General features: G+C 37.9%; 2 protein-coding genes across 2 annotated transcripts; one reads left to right on the top strand and one right to left on the bottom strand.

Annotated features, from left to right (window-relative positions):
* Positions 1-606: 606 nt before the first annotated feature.
* On the bottom strand, positions 607-10,615 carry lmbrd2b (LMBR1 domain containing 2b). Its single transcript, XM_017718953.2, has 18 exons — positions 10,436-10,615; positions 9,159-9,366; positions 8,951-9,063; positions 8,735-8,833; positions 8,354-8,521; positions 7,859-8,069; positions 7,519-7,593; positions 7,292-7,405; positions 7,018-7,201; positions 6,679-6,860; positions 5,250-5,383; positions 4,997-5,102; positions 4,634-4,731; positions 4,319-4,422; positions 4,166-4,212; positions 3,055-3,169; positions 2,833-2,959; positions 607-2,278 (listed from the first exon to the last, which is right to left on the bottom strand). The coding sequence occupies exons 2-18, from the start codon at positions 9,330-9,332 to the stop codon at positions 2,215-2,217; spliced, it is 2,115 nt and encodes a 704-aa protein (XP_017574442.2). The 5' UTR covers positions 9,333-9,366; positions 10,436-10,615; the 3' UTR covers positions 607-2,214.
* Positions 10,616-11,918: 1,303 nt separating this feature from the next.
* On the top strand, positions 11,919-16,965 carry skp2 (S-phase kinase-associated protein 2, E3 ubiquitin protein ligase). Its single transcript, XM_017718961.2, has 10 exons — positions 11,919-12,131; positions 13,163-13,386; positions 14,020-14,134; positions 14,293-14,436; positions 14,544-14,678; positions 14,794-14,892; positions 15,018-15,145; positions 15,576-15,627; positions 15,714-15,821; positions 16,054-16,965. Exons 1-10 carry the CDS (start codon positions 12,118-12,120, stop codon positions 16,253-16,255), a joined length of 1,221 nt encoding a protein of 406 aa, XP_017574450.1. The 5' UTR covers positions 11,919-12,117; the 3' UTR covers positions 16,256-16,965.
* Positions 16,966-17,056: the final 91 nt, after the last annotated feature.

Raw genomic sequence — 17,056 nt, 5'->3', positions numbered from 1 at the left:
GCACTTTAGTATTTGGACTTTTCTCAGCGATCACATTTACATGGGTTTAAAAATTGCCCAGGACTGTGTCAGAAAGCGTTCAGGCAGATGCAGCAGAGAAGGCATACAAAATGCACATCAAATATAATTGAGGAACTGAGGTATTTACATGTGCAGGCCATTCTGAGAGTACAGTTGATGTCACACCTGGGAATCATAGTAAGTGTCTTTAAAGTCTACGCCATAAAAATGCTGCTGAGTGAATGCTAAATTGCCATTCTGACAAAGAATGAGGACACGAAGAATGAAATCTGCATCACAAGTTCCAAGTTTGACATGTAAATTTGTGCTACAAACTTAATCAGCATTTTTCTCATCAACGTCTCATCACTCTCTTCTTTCTCATTTAAGCGAACAACTATGACCTCTGTTAGTCTCTAACATTAACACTCCTTTATGTACCATGTCATAAATATTTTCCACACAGACAGTCTTTTGCATTGGTGAATGGCAGTGCAATGGTAAAACGCCATGTGACATCATTCCTTCTTTGTGATGTGACAGCAAATAACACAAGGTCACTTATCACTGTCCCAAAAGCAGCATACACCAAAATAACCAAAGAGGTGAGATACAGTATGTATTTAAATCAATGTCTTATACCCATAAAACAACGTGACAAACCATGACATAAAAAATAACAATTTCCTTCATTTGATAAATAATTTGATGTTTCCTTGTGGTTGATTATATCCGCACTGGAGCGCAACAGTATGTGAATAGTTCTCATTTTTAAACTCTGCACCTGGCAAAGTTAATTTTGGAGACTACCCACAACCCCTTTTCACTAGACCAACTGTCTGCACTGTTCCACAAAAATATACAAACATAAAAGTTCACATAGCCTAGATATGGAATGAGAATAAATATTAGATTAGTTCATGTGCATACATATGTACATCTGTACACCTGTGCTGAGCTTTTATATGGATGGAATAATAAAACCTGACCCCCAGCAGCATTTTACTTCAGACCAAACTTTTACATGAATGTCCTGTCACCCTCTTTCTCATCAAGACACTGTGCAATACTGTTCCAGTCAAAACTGGCATTTATTACAAGTTATTCCATTTTCATTATAAAGAAAAAGTAGAAAACACAGGTAATGGGCCTCAACAACTAAATATACATAATCAAATTGTTCAGCATTTGGTGTTCACTCTTTGATATTACAGCATTCAGTTTTTAAAACAAATCTGCAGGAGCATTTTTCCATAAGATTTAAAGTTCAGTCATAGAGCTTGGTTGCATTTACTGCTTCTCATGATCCGAGCAATACCAAACACATTTAATGGTGTTGAAATTTGGACTCCAGGGTGATCAGTCCATTGTTCTGACAACATCAGCAGCGTTTTCCTTTTTTTAAAATCTTTCTATTTTATTTTCTCAGTACTGGCTTGTTGATAGCTACACTGCCTTTCAGACCCTTTCATATAAGATGAATGATGGTCTGTATGGCTGTTAGGAGCCCATTTTCTCTGTATCTTTTAATAATTGTTTGAAGTGGATTATCTTATATCTAATCTCCACAAATAACTTGTACTTAATGGCCATTTGGACTGGAAATTAAATAAATAAAGGATCTCTGATTTTGCACAGTACTGTATGTGTATTAGTTTATGAAATATTTAAATTTAATTAAAAATAGCTTTGACTGAGGATAAAATTATAAATAATGTTCTTACCTGGTCAACACACTGCAGTAGACATCAATAGTCCAGGAAATACACCATCACGATAGGGTTGTTTGAGTGTACTGTAGATATTTAACTATTCAATGAGCCTTATCTGGCAGGACTTAATGCTCTGGCCATTTAGGTTTATACAGTAACTAACTTTCCTTCAATACCTGAAAAGGATCTATTCTGAAATGGCAAAGGACAAAAAGTCTCGCTATCCACATGTAACAAACTGACTGGCTGGCACTTGAGAGTTGGTGTGTGTTAGTTGGTGTGTGCATGTGTGTAAGTTCCGTACAATACAATTAGCTACACACATTTCAATCAGGGATGCGCACTGAAATACCCCCTTCCTTCGGTGCCTGTTCTGTAGGTACAGCAACATTCTACATTCAAGAGCGACAGAAGCACCATATTCATCTGAAATCACTCCTCAGACTGAGCAAATAAATAGATCACCGTCATCTCTTTTACTTTTCTGTTCCTGGAATGCCTTTCACACATCATCAAAGATTCTGCTCTGGGAGGAGGACATTGACAGATATCTCCCTCCAGTATGTCTGTATCAAGAGGAAGATAGTTAGTGCATGCAATCATAAAAGCTGGGTTCTCTTCTGGTGACTACACATCTGTACCAAATATATGCTTTGCTTATTTGCACTGTAAGGATATATGTTCATTCAGTACACATAGTAACACTTTACTGCAGTGCAAGGCTCATAAGGATACATGACATCTACTTAAGCCCTTAAGACAAATGACAAACCTAGAGAAACATTTAACAGATATCATTTGTCATAATGGTTACATTTGCTAAACTTTCATACCAATTTGGGCTAACATTTACTTAAATTATGTTGTCAAGACACTTTTTTGGGGTGTAATGCCTTTGTAGCTCAGTGTATGTCACAGTGACATAACATACACTACATGGACAAGAGTATGTGGACATGCGACCACTACACCTATATGCACTGCCCATTCCAAAACCATGGTCATTAACATGGAGTTGCAACAAGTTACAAGTAAAAAATACACTTGAATACACATCTACCATGACAGAATAACTACAAAACAGATAAACAGGCTGATAAAAATTGATTATCAATCTAACCTGTTAGTATTTGATTCAAGTGGGTCATCGGTCAGTGCTTCTGCATTGAAGTCCAAAGGTTCAGCATCCTGTAGAAGCTCAATGCAGTCCCTCCCTGAGCGACTGCCACTGCGAGAGTATTTGGCCTCTATGGAAGAACGAAAAGGATCAGATGCATAAATACTAAAAGCCTCCATACTAGAACAAACAGAAGTGAAAAAATGGTTTAGTCATAAAACGCACGTCTGTTTGTGTTCGAGCTGAGTGTTTCAGCATAATTGGTTTCCTTCATTTCCGAGATAGAGGCCCTGTTTCTGGCTGCTGCCTCGTCTCTCTGCCCATAGCGCTCTCTCCATTCCTGTCACAGAGCAACACCAGAGATTTTACCACTCATGTCTGACACATTTCCATAAATAATATATATGAGGGCCACTGAAGGCTGATTGCCTGAAACAAACCTTTGCATTCTTTTTTATTGTTACCAAACACAAACACTTTGTTAAGTATTAAATAAATCTTAAATATATTTAACTATCATGCTTTTAAAACATATGTGTGTATACAAGTTGCATCAGAGTTAACACTTTAATGATAACATGATAAATATTTACCATTCTTTGCATTGGCACATACTTCAGGTTTGTAAGAATAGATGACAACAAAATATAATAGTATTCTAACAAACATTTTTTTCATCCATGCATAATCCCAGCCTAAAATCTAGCTGCTCACACACTGTGTCTATGGTTCCAAGACTGTTCTCTTGTTGACTGCTACTCTCGTTCAAATACAGCTTTTTAAATAGTAACAGGTCCCACTGATGACTCTCCTGATATTTCCAGCTACAATTAACTACACTGACTACAGGAAATGTGAGAAGTCACAATTCATTATTATAGTCATTTGACAGCCCTGGTGATAAGTGATGTCCAGCAAATGCAGCTAAAAACAGTTGTAATGCAATACTGGGCATGATTTCAATTTATTCCATTGAATGGCTCCAATCAATATTAACTCTGGTGACTGAATGGGGGTCAGCTCACATAAACAATCACCAGAATAGTAGGGAAGTTCATATAAGGTTTCTTTGTGGGTAAGGTATATATATGTGTCTTTGCAGTGGCTCTCAGTTCCAGTCTTGTGGGCCCAAAAAGTGCAGCATTTCATTTTCCCTGCACTAGCATGGATCTGGCATCTTTATTCTTTCCTGAAATGATGAAGTCCTGGGACCCCTACATTGATTAATCTAAACAAGGTCTCGGGTTTGTTTTTTTCTCAACTTAGGCAAATTCAGTGCTGTGAGAAAACTATAATATAAAAACCTTCAGCAATAATTTAAGATAGGGAAACTCACTCTTCTTCTATTCTCCCCATCCTCTATTCTCTGTCGTTTTCTTCTCTCTGCAGCCAAAATAATAAGCAGAAAAAGGATTAGAGACTTGTAGCAGGTGTTAATGTAGTTCTATATGTATACAGATGACTATCCCCAACACCCAGAAAGACTCACCTCTGCGAAGTAACTCCCTGCCCTCATCGATTAGGTCAGAGGTCATTTCATTATCTCCCATAAACTGCTGGAACCCCAGGAGGTTCAGACAGCGGGTGCCAAGGCTGTCCAGAAGTTAGGTATATGTAAAAGTTATAAATGCAAAATAGACCACAGGGTTGTATTACATGTAGACATTGCTGCAATACTTTGTATATTACGTTAATTAATTATCATCACATAACACAATTTCTATTTACACAATAATAATGATATTTATAATGTTTGATTTCATTAGAATACTATTAATTTTTGTTGTCATCTATTCTTACAAACCTGAAGTATGTGGCAATGCAAAGAATGACTATCAGCATAGGATAGTAGATGTAGAAGCCATTGGCAATAAAAGAGAGAACTCGCATGGAACCCATAATCTAAAACAGAAAGTAAGAGTGCAGAACAATATTTATGTGATTAAAATTAAATGTGGTCATTTGAAAAATGCATGATCTGACGTATTTTCAATTCTGCTTATTTTCTTAAGTAGTGGTTCCTAGTCCTGGTTCCAGAACACCTCTGCATTGCACAATTTAGAGTTTTCCCTGTCCTAACACATTTATTTAAACTTAGGAACAGCTTGATAAGTTGCTGATTAGCTGGATAAGGTATGTCAAAGAGGAGAAAATGGTCAGTACTCACTGAAGTGTATGCAGTCTGCTCCTTTGCCTGGTGAGAGATAGCAGAGTCCATGTGGATCAATCCCAGAAAGTTCAGACAGAGGGGAGGAGTCAAGCGGCAGAAAAGCCTGAAGAACAAGAGTGGATATTTAGACAACATTAATGTGATTATAGCATCACAGCAGACCCAGCTCTGAGCCTGACACAGTCAAAATCACTGAAGAATAACGGGAAGCTTTTTCAGGAAAGTTCTCTCTTTCATCCACATGACATACATGCCACTGAACTGAAGGCTGTAGGCATCAGTTTGGTGGTGAGAGGCCAGGTAGTAGTAGTTGAAAACACGGATACGAAACACAGTGGAGTACACACAAGTGCACAGGAAGAAGATTGTGATGAAGCACGCCATCTAGAGATGAAGATAAAACAAAGATAGAAGATAAACTGAAACAAGGAGGAAATGAAAGTAACAACTTATTCTGGGATTCCCCGATCATGACTTAAGCATATCTGAGAAGTGAATTCAGTATTAATAGGAATTTTTAAATTAGTTACAGTAAATTTTAGCTCTGTGCTATGCTTAGAGCTTGAAATATTTGTCTGAACCCAACCGCACGTAGGGTTTCGTCAGGTTTAGCCTTGATTTTCAGAATGGGTTTATATTTCACATCGTCCCTATCACTTTTAAAAGATTACATATTATTTATAGGCTATGTACAGTAGTGAGCAAAAAGTTTTAGAATTAAAAAGCTATTTATCTGGTTAGTAAGCATTTGTTTGCTCAGAGAAACATCAATATTTGATGATGTAATACAAATATCATGAACGCAAGAAGTAGTAATTTCTCATATGACAATGAGTTTAACTATTTTCAGACCTATCCTTGTGGAAACCCAGAATTAATATAGTTATCATCCAACACCCGGTTTGGCTAATCAGAGCTTCATTATATTAAATCAAGTGTGCTGATAATGGAATTTAACAAATCTATGTGATGGTTTGTGGCATCCAGGAGACATCTAGAGCCTAATTTTTGTTTTTTTAAATAGTGCAAAATTTGTTTGAAATAATTTGTTTGGAAGCTTAGCTTGAAGAAAACATTAAATACATAGCTGTAAATTTTATTTGTGTATGATGGCTATTATTACTGCTATGTGATAATTAAACCAGCACTACCATCACTGTTTTTATTCACCACTTTGGAAAATGATGGGCCAGTTCAGGAAAGTTTTGGACAGAATTTTGTTTTCAACTCGAAAATTGATGATGTGGTTTGGGTCAACATTTTGTTGGGCTGTGGTCGGGATCACTCAAAATTTGATGATGTGGTTTGGGTCAAATCAGACACAATTCTCAGGGTATCTGGGTTCATACCAGGACCATATCAGGACCACATGAAACTCAATGTGTCTGGAAATCTTTTCTTTGATGAATTGAAACAGAAATAATTCTAGTATTTACAGTGTATATACTGTATTATTAATGTTATCTATTCTCCAAGCAGAGTCAATTGCTGATTTAATAATAATAATTTAATTTTTACATAGTAAAATTAATATAATATATATATATATATATATATATATATATATATATATATATATATATATATATATATATATATATATATATATATATATAAAAGTATAATATATAATAATATTATATAATAATAATTTAAACACTGAGCCCAGTTAAACTTACCTCAATGTACAGATAGTTGTAGTCTCTTTCTGCAAGCTGGATAAACACAGCGAAGAGTGAGAGAACAGGACGAGTGCTGAAGAAGGTGCATTCAGACCAGACCACAGCCACAGAGAAGAGTGACAGAACTACAGCCAGCACACGGTAAAACCACTGCTTCATCATGCACTCCCAATACCACTCTAGTAAAGAAAAAATGAGAGAAAAAACAAAGTAATAATAGAAAGAGAGAGAATGATTAGTGTGGCTGATTTGCATATAACAAACATTTTAGTGCTTATTGTGACTTACTATTAACTATAGTCTATAGACTATGACTATGTCTTTTGGAGCACTGACCTACAGTAGGCGTGTAGATGTAGCGGCTGACCCAAGTTGCGGGCTCTGTGGGTGCAAAGCTATGGACAAACTGGTGTGATGTGCTGGTCTCATTCTTCGCAACGTCCTCAAGGTGGAAGGCTTGGTCAAGAAGAATCTGCCACTGCACACGTGTACGATTATGCCTCTGGACGGCATAAATTACCTAAAAGGAGAAAATCAGACATACAAATATATATTAAGAATATAAAAATATTAATGATGCAATTCTGTAACTGAGTGGATGATTTCACACCTGCTTGTGAAGCTTCACTAGACTCCTTTCACTGGGATAGGTGTTTTGCTTGTCATCAAAATCTTCATAGTCATCCATATTTCTCCCCATCTTCTCTTGATATTCAACAGGGCACTATGTGGGAAAGTACAGTTACAGTATTTAAATGGTCACTGCTAGCTGGCTGCCATTTTTATAAAAATATATACAAATGTTGTTTGTATAACTGAATGATATATTCTTCTTACCTTTCTAAGGATAGTGTCAATGTATTTCCTGAAAGGGTGGTTATACTTGATGGATTCATTGACCTTTCTCACCTCCTTTGGTCATGAAAAATCACACATCACAGTGCTCTTTTACAAACTCTTTCAAATGTGTCTGTATGAGTATATATTTATATACTCATTACAGTATTTATCAATATTGCAAAACATTGTCTTTTGAACATTATATGGATATTGTCAGTACAAAATATTGTGATGCACATCACACATAGTGAAAATGTCTTGAAGCATTGTTACGTTATATATTTGCTGTACTGTATACCACTAGTAAATATAGCTATGTATGTATGTATTGCCCCACCTCCATGACATCTTCCAGGTTCTCCTCTGCGTCTGCTTTCTCAGTCATCAGCTTAGCAGCTTTGAAGTAGGTCTTGATGAGTAGGTGTCCTTGCCGAGAAGCTTCCCAGTAGGAGCGTGGAATTTCCACCAAGCCATAACCCATCAGCAGCACCAGCAAGAATAGACCCCATGTGTTGGCTGCTGTGATGCCTATGGTCTGCAGTTCATACCTGGTTAAAAACCACACCAAAGATAAGATCAGAACCAGGCTCTATTGCCCAACTATGTTCAGAGAAAAAGAATTTGTCTTCAGTTACTCATTAGCATAGGACTCTAGACTGTTAACTACAGTAGGTTACATCCTCGCAATGCACAGTTACTAACAACACAACTTCCACAATTAAACAGGCATAATACCCGAATCCTAACAATTCTAAAGTTACAGAGAAATAAACTGCAGTCACGCAAACCCAAAGATGTAGGCTGTGGAACAGATCTGCACCATTACACTTACCAGGAGAGATGCCACTGTGGATGCACAGCAACATAAATGAGGAGCGAGCCAAAAATGAACAGGTAAGTACCATAGTAGATGGCATTCTCAATCAGAGCCGTTTTTATTTTTCCTGTGATGGAGAAGCCTCCTGAGCGGGCGTAGGACTGCATGAAGGGTAAAAGAAGCCTAGAAACACAAAGACATGTGATTGACCAACAGGATCTACATCCATGCAGCACAAAATGCAAAAAAAAAAAAAAAATTTAAATCAGATCATCTGTTCAGATCATAAAATAAAATCATCTGTTATTATTTAGGATTCAGATTTTAAAAATCGTATTCTCACAACCATGAGGAATTACAATTTATGATTTTGAGGAATTTAGATGGTCTCCTCACCATGTAAGACACTGTGAGGTCCAGTACACAACCCTCCAGAACACAGGCATGATCCCATTGGGAATGTAGCTCCATGGCTTGTGACACACCTTTGGAATGCTATGAAAGAAGAGACAAACATTGCTCTCATGGACTGATCATAACAGAAATTACACAGCATCAACACATAAAATGTGCCAGCACTGAATCAATGTGAATAACAGAACGTAGACTCACCTAGCAGTGGGTGTGAAAGTTGCATTTCTTGATGTCTGGTTGGCGATTTCTGGGCCTGCAGATGGTGACTGAGCATGTTCGCCATGATCAATTATGCATTGTTTGTATATTGTCTGAAATATAGAATCAAACTTACAGGATTCATGCTGTGAAACATTTTAAAATCATAAATTACATATGTCAATTACAAATAGTGGACTAAACGAACCGTGCTGACATCCAAAGGGAGAATGAAGACGATGAGAAAGCACAAATACCAGGCCAGCAATGTGCCAAAGAGCACCATGCGTTGTTGCTTTTTGAAGTCTCCATAGCGATGCAACAAGAACAGAGCCAGAAAAAAGACCACAACTATCTCAATCCCCAGCGCAGCCCCACTCATTCTCTCCTGCTGCAGTCCTCTGGATTAATGAAAACTGAAATCAAGCAGGGAGGAAGAAAATACATAAGACATGATGGCAAGATACTACAACTCTCTTACATGGTGGAAAAGCACAATACAGAGAGGGCCTTCCATGAACTAATTATGAGAGAATACAAAGCACTGGTCTCTGACAAAAGCCAACGGCCTATTTGCTGTTCTCAAAGACTCCTTTGTTTTTCTTCACTAGAGCAAGAGTAGCAGTGGGCAATATGGCAAAAATATTGTATCATGATACTACAAGACATTTTCATGGTACACAATGTGCATCATGATATTTAGTTTTTCTGAGATTTAATAAGTTAGAACAAACAAAACAGTGCCTGTAGTGGCACATATAAACAATACTGTAATAAAAATCATTTTTATTCAATGCCCTACAAACTGCACTAAATTCAGTGAAACAGACCTAATTAGTCAGTACTCTTTACTGACAATATCTACAGTAGGCTGAGGAAAGTGTATTGTGACATAATTTATCATGATCACGATGAAATATCGTCATATTGCCCACCCATAAGCAAGACAGAAAGAAATAAATGATCTTGCTCTAGTTTTTTAAGCCAGTGTTTCTCAGCTTCAGTTATGTAGTTCCACTGCACTGCTCTAACACACCTAACACGGCTCCTGAATGACTTGATGATTTACTTTGCTAATTATCTGACTTCAGGACTAGAGATTTCCAATGTCCTACGCCACAGATAAAAGACTCTTTTCAGTTAGGATGGAGTTTCAGTATCTGCTAAATCTTTAAACCTGCCTGTTTGAATCTTATTGAACAGTAAGACAAGGCTAATTTAACTCACTACAAATAACCTAGCTTAGGTGACCTACTGTGTAAACAGTGTCAGCTCCAGCTGTAGCTAAATATGAAACAATCACCCAACATCATATAGTATCAACAAACGACGTATGCAACAAATCACGTTCTAGTTATATCTGGACTGTGTAGTATTATCGATAAGCGACCTGTCAAACTGTCTCGCCATCTATTTCATCGCGTCCATTATCCTGTTTTGCTAACTTAGCTGCGAAATACAGAGCCATATTCATGTTATTCGTACCTCGGTTGTGGTGATGGAAATATACGCTGCTTAAAATGTTGATATCCTTTGATTAACGAACACAGACGAATAAATATCTCCTTTAAATAACGTTATTTGGAAGGGAGCCATCACGCTGCTTCCCCTAAAATCACAAACGTCACCCAGCGACCAGAGCAGCTCCGACTAGAAGGTGCGTCATCCGGCGCATTCACGCATGCGCAGTTCAAATTCTGCGCCATGTATGCCATTCGCATGAAGAGCTCTTAGTCAGCGATTAGTTGTAGATCAGCGGATCTAAGCAGAACCACGCGAAATCACTCCAGGAAATAATGTTTACCAAAAGTCTATGCGGGTGAGTAACACGGGAAGATACGACACACATAGGGTGGACAAACTCACACACCCAAAGCCCACCCTCCACAGATACTGTTTACTACAAATGCACTGTCTACGCTAACAACAACAAAACATCAATAACAACAAATTCATCTGCCGAAATTCACTTTGCATGGCCTGTTAGCTCCTCACGGCAGCCGGGCCCATAAGCCTCATGGGTTGGCTGTCTCGTGGCCCATGCAGCCCAAACTAAGTCTCTGGGGCAGTAGCTCCTCAGCATACTCCACTCCAGGTCTGCTCTTATTCTATGACTCTGACGGGCAGCTGAACACCAGCTCCATCAATGTCCACTGCCTTGGTGTGCCGGAGAGGAGAAACTGAGCATGGCGTGCCATATCCCACTTCTGACAGCAGTGTGGTGTCGGTGCAGAAGAAGACACAGATAACACGGACAACATAGACACTGACAATTGCCCAGATACAATTTATTACAAATACACCAACAACGCTCACAACACATCATCAACAACAAATGTCTCTTTTTCTTAAAAAAAAAAAGCAAATCAAAACATTACAGACAATGTTCAAACTTCCAGTAATTATCATTTTAACATGTCTAAATTATATTTACTTGTGAAAACTGTTACTTTCTTGTATTTTAGTTCAAGGTCTATTTTACTGTTTTATTTCCTTGGTATTTTGTTTATCACTTTGTTGTATTTCTTAATCCATTATCATTTTGTTACTTTTTACTCCCCACTCAGCTGCATTTACAAGGATTCCCCTTAGTGTAAACCTCATCTTAAATTAAAATACGATGATAAATGTTTTTTTCCCATTAAAGTGAATTAGAACAAAATAATTAATTAATTAATTCTTACTAATGAGAATGCAAATTTCTACCATTAAAAGTTGAATTTTGACATGTTAGAATTTGACTCTACATTTATTGTTTACTAAAATGAATAACTTCAACATAAGTATATACTTACATTTCTGACATAAATAAACAAATAACGTTAAAGGCACTTAACATATGAAGCTTCTATTTTTTTACACACTTAACTAAACAAGAAAATGTAAAAAAAAAACAACAGTAATAAAAAACGAAAACATAAATAAGAAGCTCGTTTTGCAGTAACTGAACTGAAGCGAATCAAGTAAATGGAAAGACAGTGTGTTGTTCCTCCTCCTTGCCGGAGGGTGTCGACACTCAGGTTTTTCCTCTCCGCTGAGTGCAGTCTGGGCGGTGCGAGCTGCGCGTTTAAACAGTGCCGCCTGCACACAGCGCAGGACAGCAGATCAGGGAGTCCTACTGCAGAAATAGAGTCAATATACAGCGTAAATTCAGTCGAAACAAAGAGATGGCAGTCGAGAGGTAATTATCTGAACACCTGCATAATGCAAAACTCACCTAATATAGTTTTAGGATCACTGCTAAAGCCGTTTTGACGTTTACAAAATAACCTAACTTACTTAACCTAGTAACGTAGGTTCGCTCATCAAGTCCTGCTTCGAAAATATAGCTAAATGAAAGAAATGTCCTGCGAGAGGTAACGTGACTATTCTGATTATGGGATAAACCTTGCTGATACACTTTCCTATTAAAACTAAAGCGGGTTTGATGTTTATTAGATAGCCGACTTTGCTTAAATACTAGTAGTAACTGGCTAACTTAGACCTGCACTTCAGTCTTGCCGTATATCGAGTGATTCGTTTGATGAAGTTCTTTACTAAGTACTTTCATGGGTGGCCTACTACTATAATATAGCAGATCGTCAGTTGTGAACGATTGATAAGTTAAAGCGGGAGAAACGAGGCTGGTTGCTACTGTGTGTTAAGCTAGTTAGGTTAGCTAGCTTAGCTCCCTCCCTTCCAGTAGTTCTGGCGCGCCTTGGCTTTTAGAGCTCGCATACTAAATTGAGATAACCATCGGACATATACTTTTCAACCACAATGTAGGATAAAGTCACGCAGTTGATGACCGTTATTTCTCTTTCTGCTCTGCTTAATTTGATGTCGGTTTGTCCTATTGTTGAGATGGCGCGATCAGTGGGAACTGCGACTGTTAGCGCCGTTCTGGCGGGCACCAAAACAACTTTGCTAACTTTGATACTCGACCTGATTTTACAGTTAAAGAAGAAGAAGCTCGTGAAACGTTTCGGTTACACGATTTGTCAGATATATATCTTACTTCTTTCTTTATTAGCTGTCGAATTTTGTTTATTTAGACATAATGCCAGTCTTGAGCTTCGCAAACGGGGCTAGGTGGTTGAGCAGAGGAGGTTTGGGCATAACTGACTAGCTAACCTAGGTTAGCTATGTTTGCTCATAAATGCCTCCTTTTGTATTTAGGAATATAACTAGCTAGGTTTTATTGACTCGTGAGTAACCCACCTCGTTTCACAGACCGCTGCAAGAGCTTCCATGCCTGAATGAGAATTTGGAGGGATCCCTGCTGTGCATGTCTCAGACGAAACGGAAGGAAAGGCCGTGCTATGGTGAAGAGAACACGCCGCACGAGCTCATCCAGCACTGGTCGCCCCCTCGTAAGCAGCCCCGGCCCTGTGGCAAGGGCAAGGAGAATGCTTTTGTGCTTGCCAGACGTCCCAGGAAAAGCAGGGATTCAACAGGTCAGTTTTTTTGGCCTGACCACGAGTCCATGAGTGCTCGAAGGAACAGCTGGCTCGTAACTCATGCTGTGCTTATATAATTGCGATTTGTCATATGTGATCATCACACTTAAGGTTATGACAACACTTTTTTGATACTGATGTCAATGTTAGATTTTTTTTTTCTGTGTATTTTCTGCTCAGTGATTCTACAAAGTCCTAATTATATACAACAGTTTGGTCTATATCAGGAAAATAGTGCTAGTTTTATTTCAAAGCACTGGGTTGCAAAACTCAATGTCCTTGTACAAACCAGCACAATACAAAGAATGATAATGATAAATGCACCAAATATATGCGGACTATTGACACTAAGCATTATAATTTACTCTTTCGCATCTGAATTAATTGATGGATAAAGTGATCACTGGGTGGGAGAGACCTTTTGGAGACCGTGTATTGAAATAGTATGGTTATACCCTGAATCACAATCGTATGCAACTTTAGTTGCGTTAAAAGTATGCTATGTGAAACATCTCCCATTGCCTGTACGGCTTCTCTGTTTTCTTTACTGCAGCCGCGACCCCAGCTGGATCAAAAGATTATGAATGTGAAATATAAATGTGCTTTTTCTGTTTTGGCCCCTCTTTTCAGCTGGTCTGTGTTGGGACAGTCTCCCAGATGAGCTCCTGCTAGGGATATTTTCTCGCCTCTCACTGCAAGACCTCCTGAGAACCTCCCGTGTGTGTAAGCGCTGGCATCGGCTTGCGTAAGTTACATCATTTCCTTTCTGTTTGTGGTATTAAAATATTGACGTACATGTTAGCCAAAATGGGCAACAGCATCTTGAGAAACATGTTTAGTTATTAAATGCTTGTCTCAAATGTGTTTGTCTTTGAGAATTAACTTGTTCACCTGTCTTTGCAGTTTTGATGAGTCGTTGTGGCACAGTGTGGACTTGGTAGGAAAGGCTCAGTTAGATGCAGAGCTTGGCCAGGTGCTCACTGCTGGAGTCTTGAGGCTGCGCTCTCCACATGTCTGCATTAGTCAGCCTGGCTTTAAAAATGCAGAGTGAGTGCTCAGTCCTTTCTGTATGAGTTTGTCTTAATATACATTTTACTGTTTCACATATTCCGATCCCTGTGTTGTAATGTAACACAATCTTATTTCTCTTGCAGTCTTCTGCGTGTCCAACATGTGGACTTTTCCAGCTGCACTGTACAGACTTCTGTCCTGGAGGACATCTTGTCCCGCTGTAGACGGCTGCAGAATTTTAGTCTTGAGGGGCTGATACTCTCTGACAGCATACTACAGTATGTGAGGTTTAAATGAAAAAGAATATTGCCTGCATGTGTTAAGATTTATTTATTAAGATTTATTAAGTGTTATTATTTATTTGTTTGTTTAATATCTTAACCTGTTTTGCAGTTCTTTAGCTCAGAATGTGGAGTTGGTCCGACTGAACTTGTGTGGCTGTGCTGGTTTCTCTCATGAGTCTCTGGATGAGATGCTTCAATCTTGCACCCAGTACGTATATCCTTACAAAAGATGTAAATAACTTGTGATTTATATAAAATGTACAGTGAAAGACAGGCATCTCAGGTGCATCATCTTGTCTACTGCTATTTAGCCCCCTGTTCTGTTTGATCCAGGCTTGAAGAGCTGAATGTGTCATGGTGTGACTTCAGTAGTCAGCATGTTCAGGCCATTGCTACCAACATTCCATCAAGTGTGACTCAACTCAATATCAGCGGATACAGGCAAAACATGACCATGGAATGTAAGGATAACGGTTAATTTATAAAAAAAAAAAGCTGTTTTGGTGAATTAAATCAAATGAAATTTGCTGAAGCACAGTTTAAACCTCTGCTATTTCCAAATGCAAGATAAAAAAAATGTTTACACAATGATTTATGCAGTTGTACAGTACGTTTATTATTCACTTATCAATATCGAGTTTTATCCAGTAACCACTACAAATTACTTGGTTGCTGTTATAAAAGGTCCTTAGGGTTTAAGCTGCTGATGTGGTTTCTTTATAGCAAGCTGTTTGTTTTTAAAACAGTGGTTATTGTGGCAACTCTAGGTGAATTTAAACTATGCAATTTTGAATTCTCTCTTTATGAGATTTTGTCCTTTTATCTTTTTTTTTTTTTTTTTTTTTTTTTTTTTTTTTTTTTTTTATTATTATTGTTGTTATTATTATTTAGATGTGAAGAACCTAGTGGAAAGATGTCCAAATCTCACAAATTTGGATTTAAGGTAAGTGATCATTTGGCTTGGGAATTGCAGGCAGTCTAAGCACTCTCTGGGCTTTTGATTCCTAATATCGATGTCTTTTCTTATAGTGATAGTGTACTCGTGACCACAGACAGTTTCCCGTTCCTGCAGCAGCTGCCCTCACTTAGGCATTTGGCCCTGAGCCGCTGCTACCAGATTCACCCAGCCGCCCTCATGTAAGACAGTGTTTGATGCACTATATACACTAGTGTATCATTTGAGTGTTTTTATTGAAGGATGCACCGATATGGAATTCCTGAGCTGATATCAACCACAAAGAGCATATTAAATCGATAAGCTTATGTGAGCTAAAATAAGATGCAAAATATTACAAATTTAAAGTTTAATTTTTGCTTTTAATAGCTTACTTTTTTCTTTTTTTTAATAAATGTCCTCTTTCTATTATAGACATTTTGAGAAGTTTGAGAAGCTGCAGACCTTGGAGGTGTTTGGCCTGATACAGGATAGCTATCTGCCCATCCTCAGTAAAGGGCTGCCACATATACAGATCAACACTCAGCCTTTCTCTGGTGTGGCTCGTCCTACTTCGGCTACAAGGAAAGACCGCACTATATGGGGAATGCACTGTCGATTGGTATATAAACCATAACCTACAAATGCAGGAGAGTGGAGAGGTGAATTTTAGAAGGTTTCACATGATGGATAGATTTAAGTAATAATGTGTTAAAGGGAGTTAACTGGAAAGTTATTTTTCAAGTGGCATGAAAATTTTACCTGTAGATGTTTTAGGAAAAGTGGAATTGTTTCAACAGACCAAACTCCTTATTCAGCCCGCCCCCAACAATCTTTGAACATTTTAAACCCTTGCAAATCTGCAACCTTGCTGTTCAGTGAGCTTGATGTTTAAAGTGTTTTAATAATGGGTGATTTTAAAAAAAAAAAGTTACATACCTTTTATTTAAAGGATGTGTTCTATAGTTTTAAGTTTAACTGTTTACCATGTTCTGTTTGTCTTAGAACCTCATTTTAATAGTGGTGTTCGTGTTGAATGATTGTTGCTTTGCTTAAACTTATAGCAAGGCTTATGATTGACATTACTAGGTCAGGTTTATACTCATGGATGCCTTAACTTTCCTAGAACATTAGAATGAGTGTCTGCAACAAACATTAGCACACATTTGGTTTTAAAAAAATGTTTGAAGGTCCTTTAAGTAGACCAGTTCCTGGGCAATAATGTTTTGTCCTGACAATCACAAATGTAGGTGCATTCCCATTATGTAAAAATTGTGCCATGAACATTGTTGTATTTCAAACAGTGTAATGGCAAAGGGGAAATTAAACATCATTTATTAACTTGAATGCTCACAGATCAGCAAGGACACATTTATTTCAACTTGGTGATTGTAGAACCTACCTACAAGCAGTCATGTTCTGGTTAATGCAGACATTT

The sequence above is a fragment of the Pygocentrus nattereri genome, chromosome 16, assembly GCF_015220715.1.
Source record: "Pygocentrus nattereri isolate fPygNat1 chromosome 16, fPygNat1.pri, whole genome shotgun sequence".
NCBI lineage: Eukaryota > Metazoa > Chordata > Actinopteri > Characiformes > Serrasalmidae > Pygocentrus > Pygocentrus nattereri.
Note: the sequence above shows the minus strand (reverse complement) of the source record. Positions and strands in the feature narration are given on the sequence as shown.

Coding starts and splice junctions, on each gene's coding strand:
- lmbrd2b (XM_017718953.2), bottom strand. CDS start 9,332: ATGAGTGGGGCTGCGCTGGGGATTGAGATAGTTGTGGTCTTTTTTCTG. Junction 5,103..5,249: donor AGCCTTCAGTTCAGTGGCAT/GTATGTCATGTG, acceptor CTTGTTCTTCAG/GCTTTTCTGCCGCTTGACTC. Junction 4,423..4,633: donor TGCATTGCCACATACTTCAG/GTTTGTAAGAAT, acceptor ACTTCTGGACAG/CCTTGGCACCCGCTGTCTGA.
- skp2 (XM_017718961.2), top strand. Junction 14,135..14,292: donor AAGCGCTGGCATCGGCTTGC/GTAAGTTACATC, acceptor CTGTCTTTGCAG/TTTTGATGAGTCGTTGTGGC. Junction 15,628..15,713: donor CTCACAAATTTGGATTTAAG/GTAAGTGATCAT, acceptor CTTTTCTTATAG/TGATAGTGTACTCGTGACCA.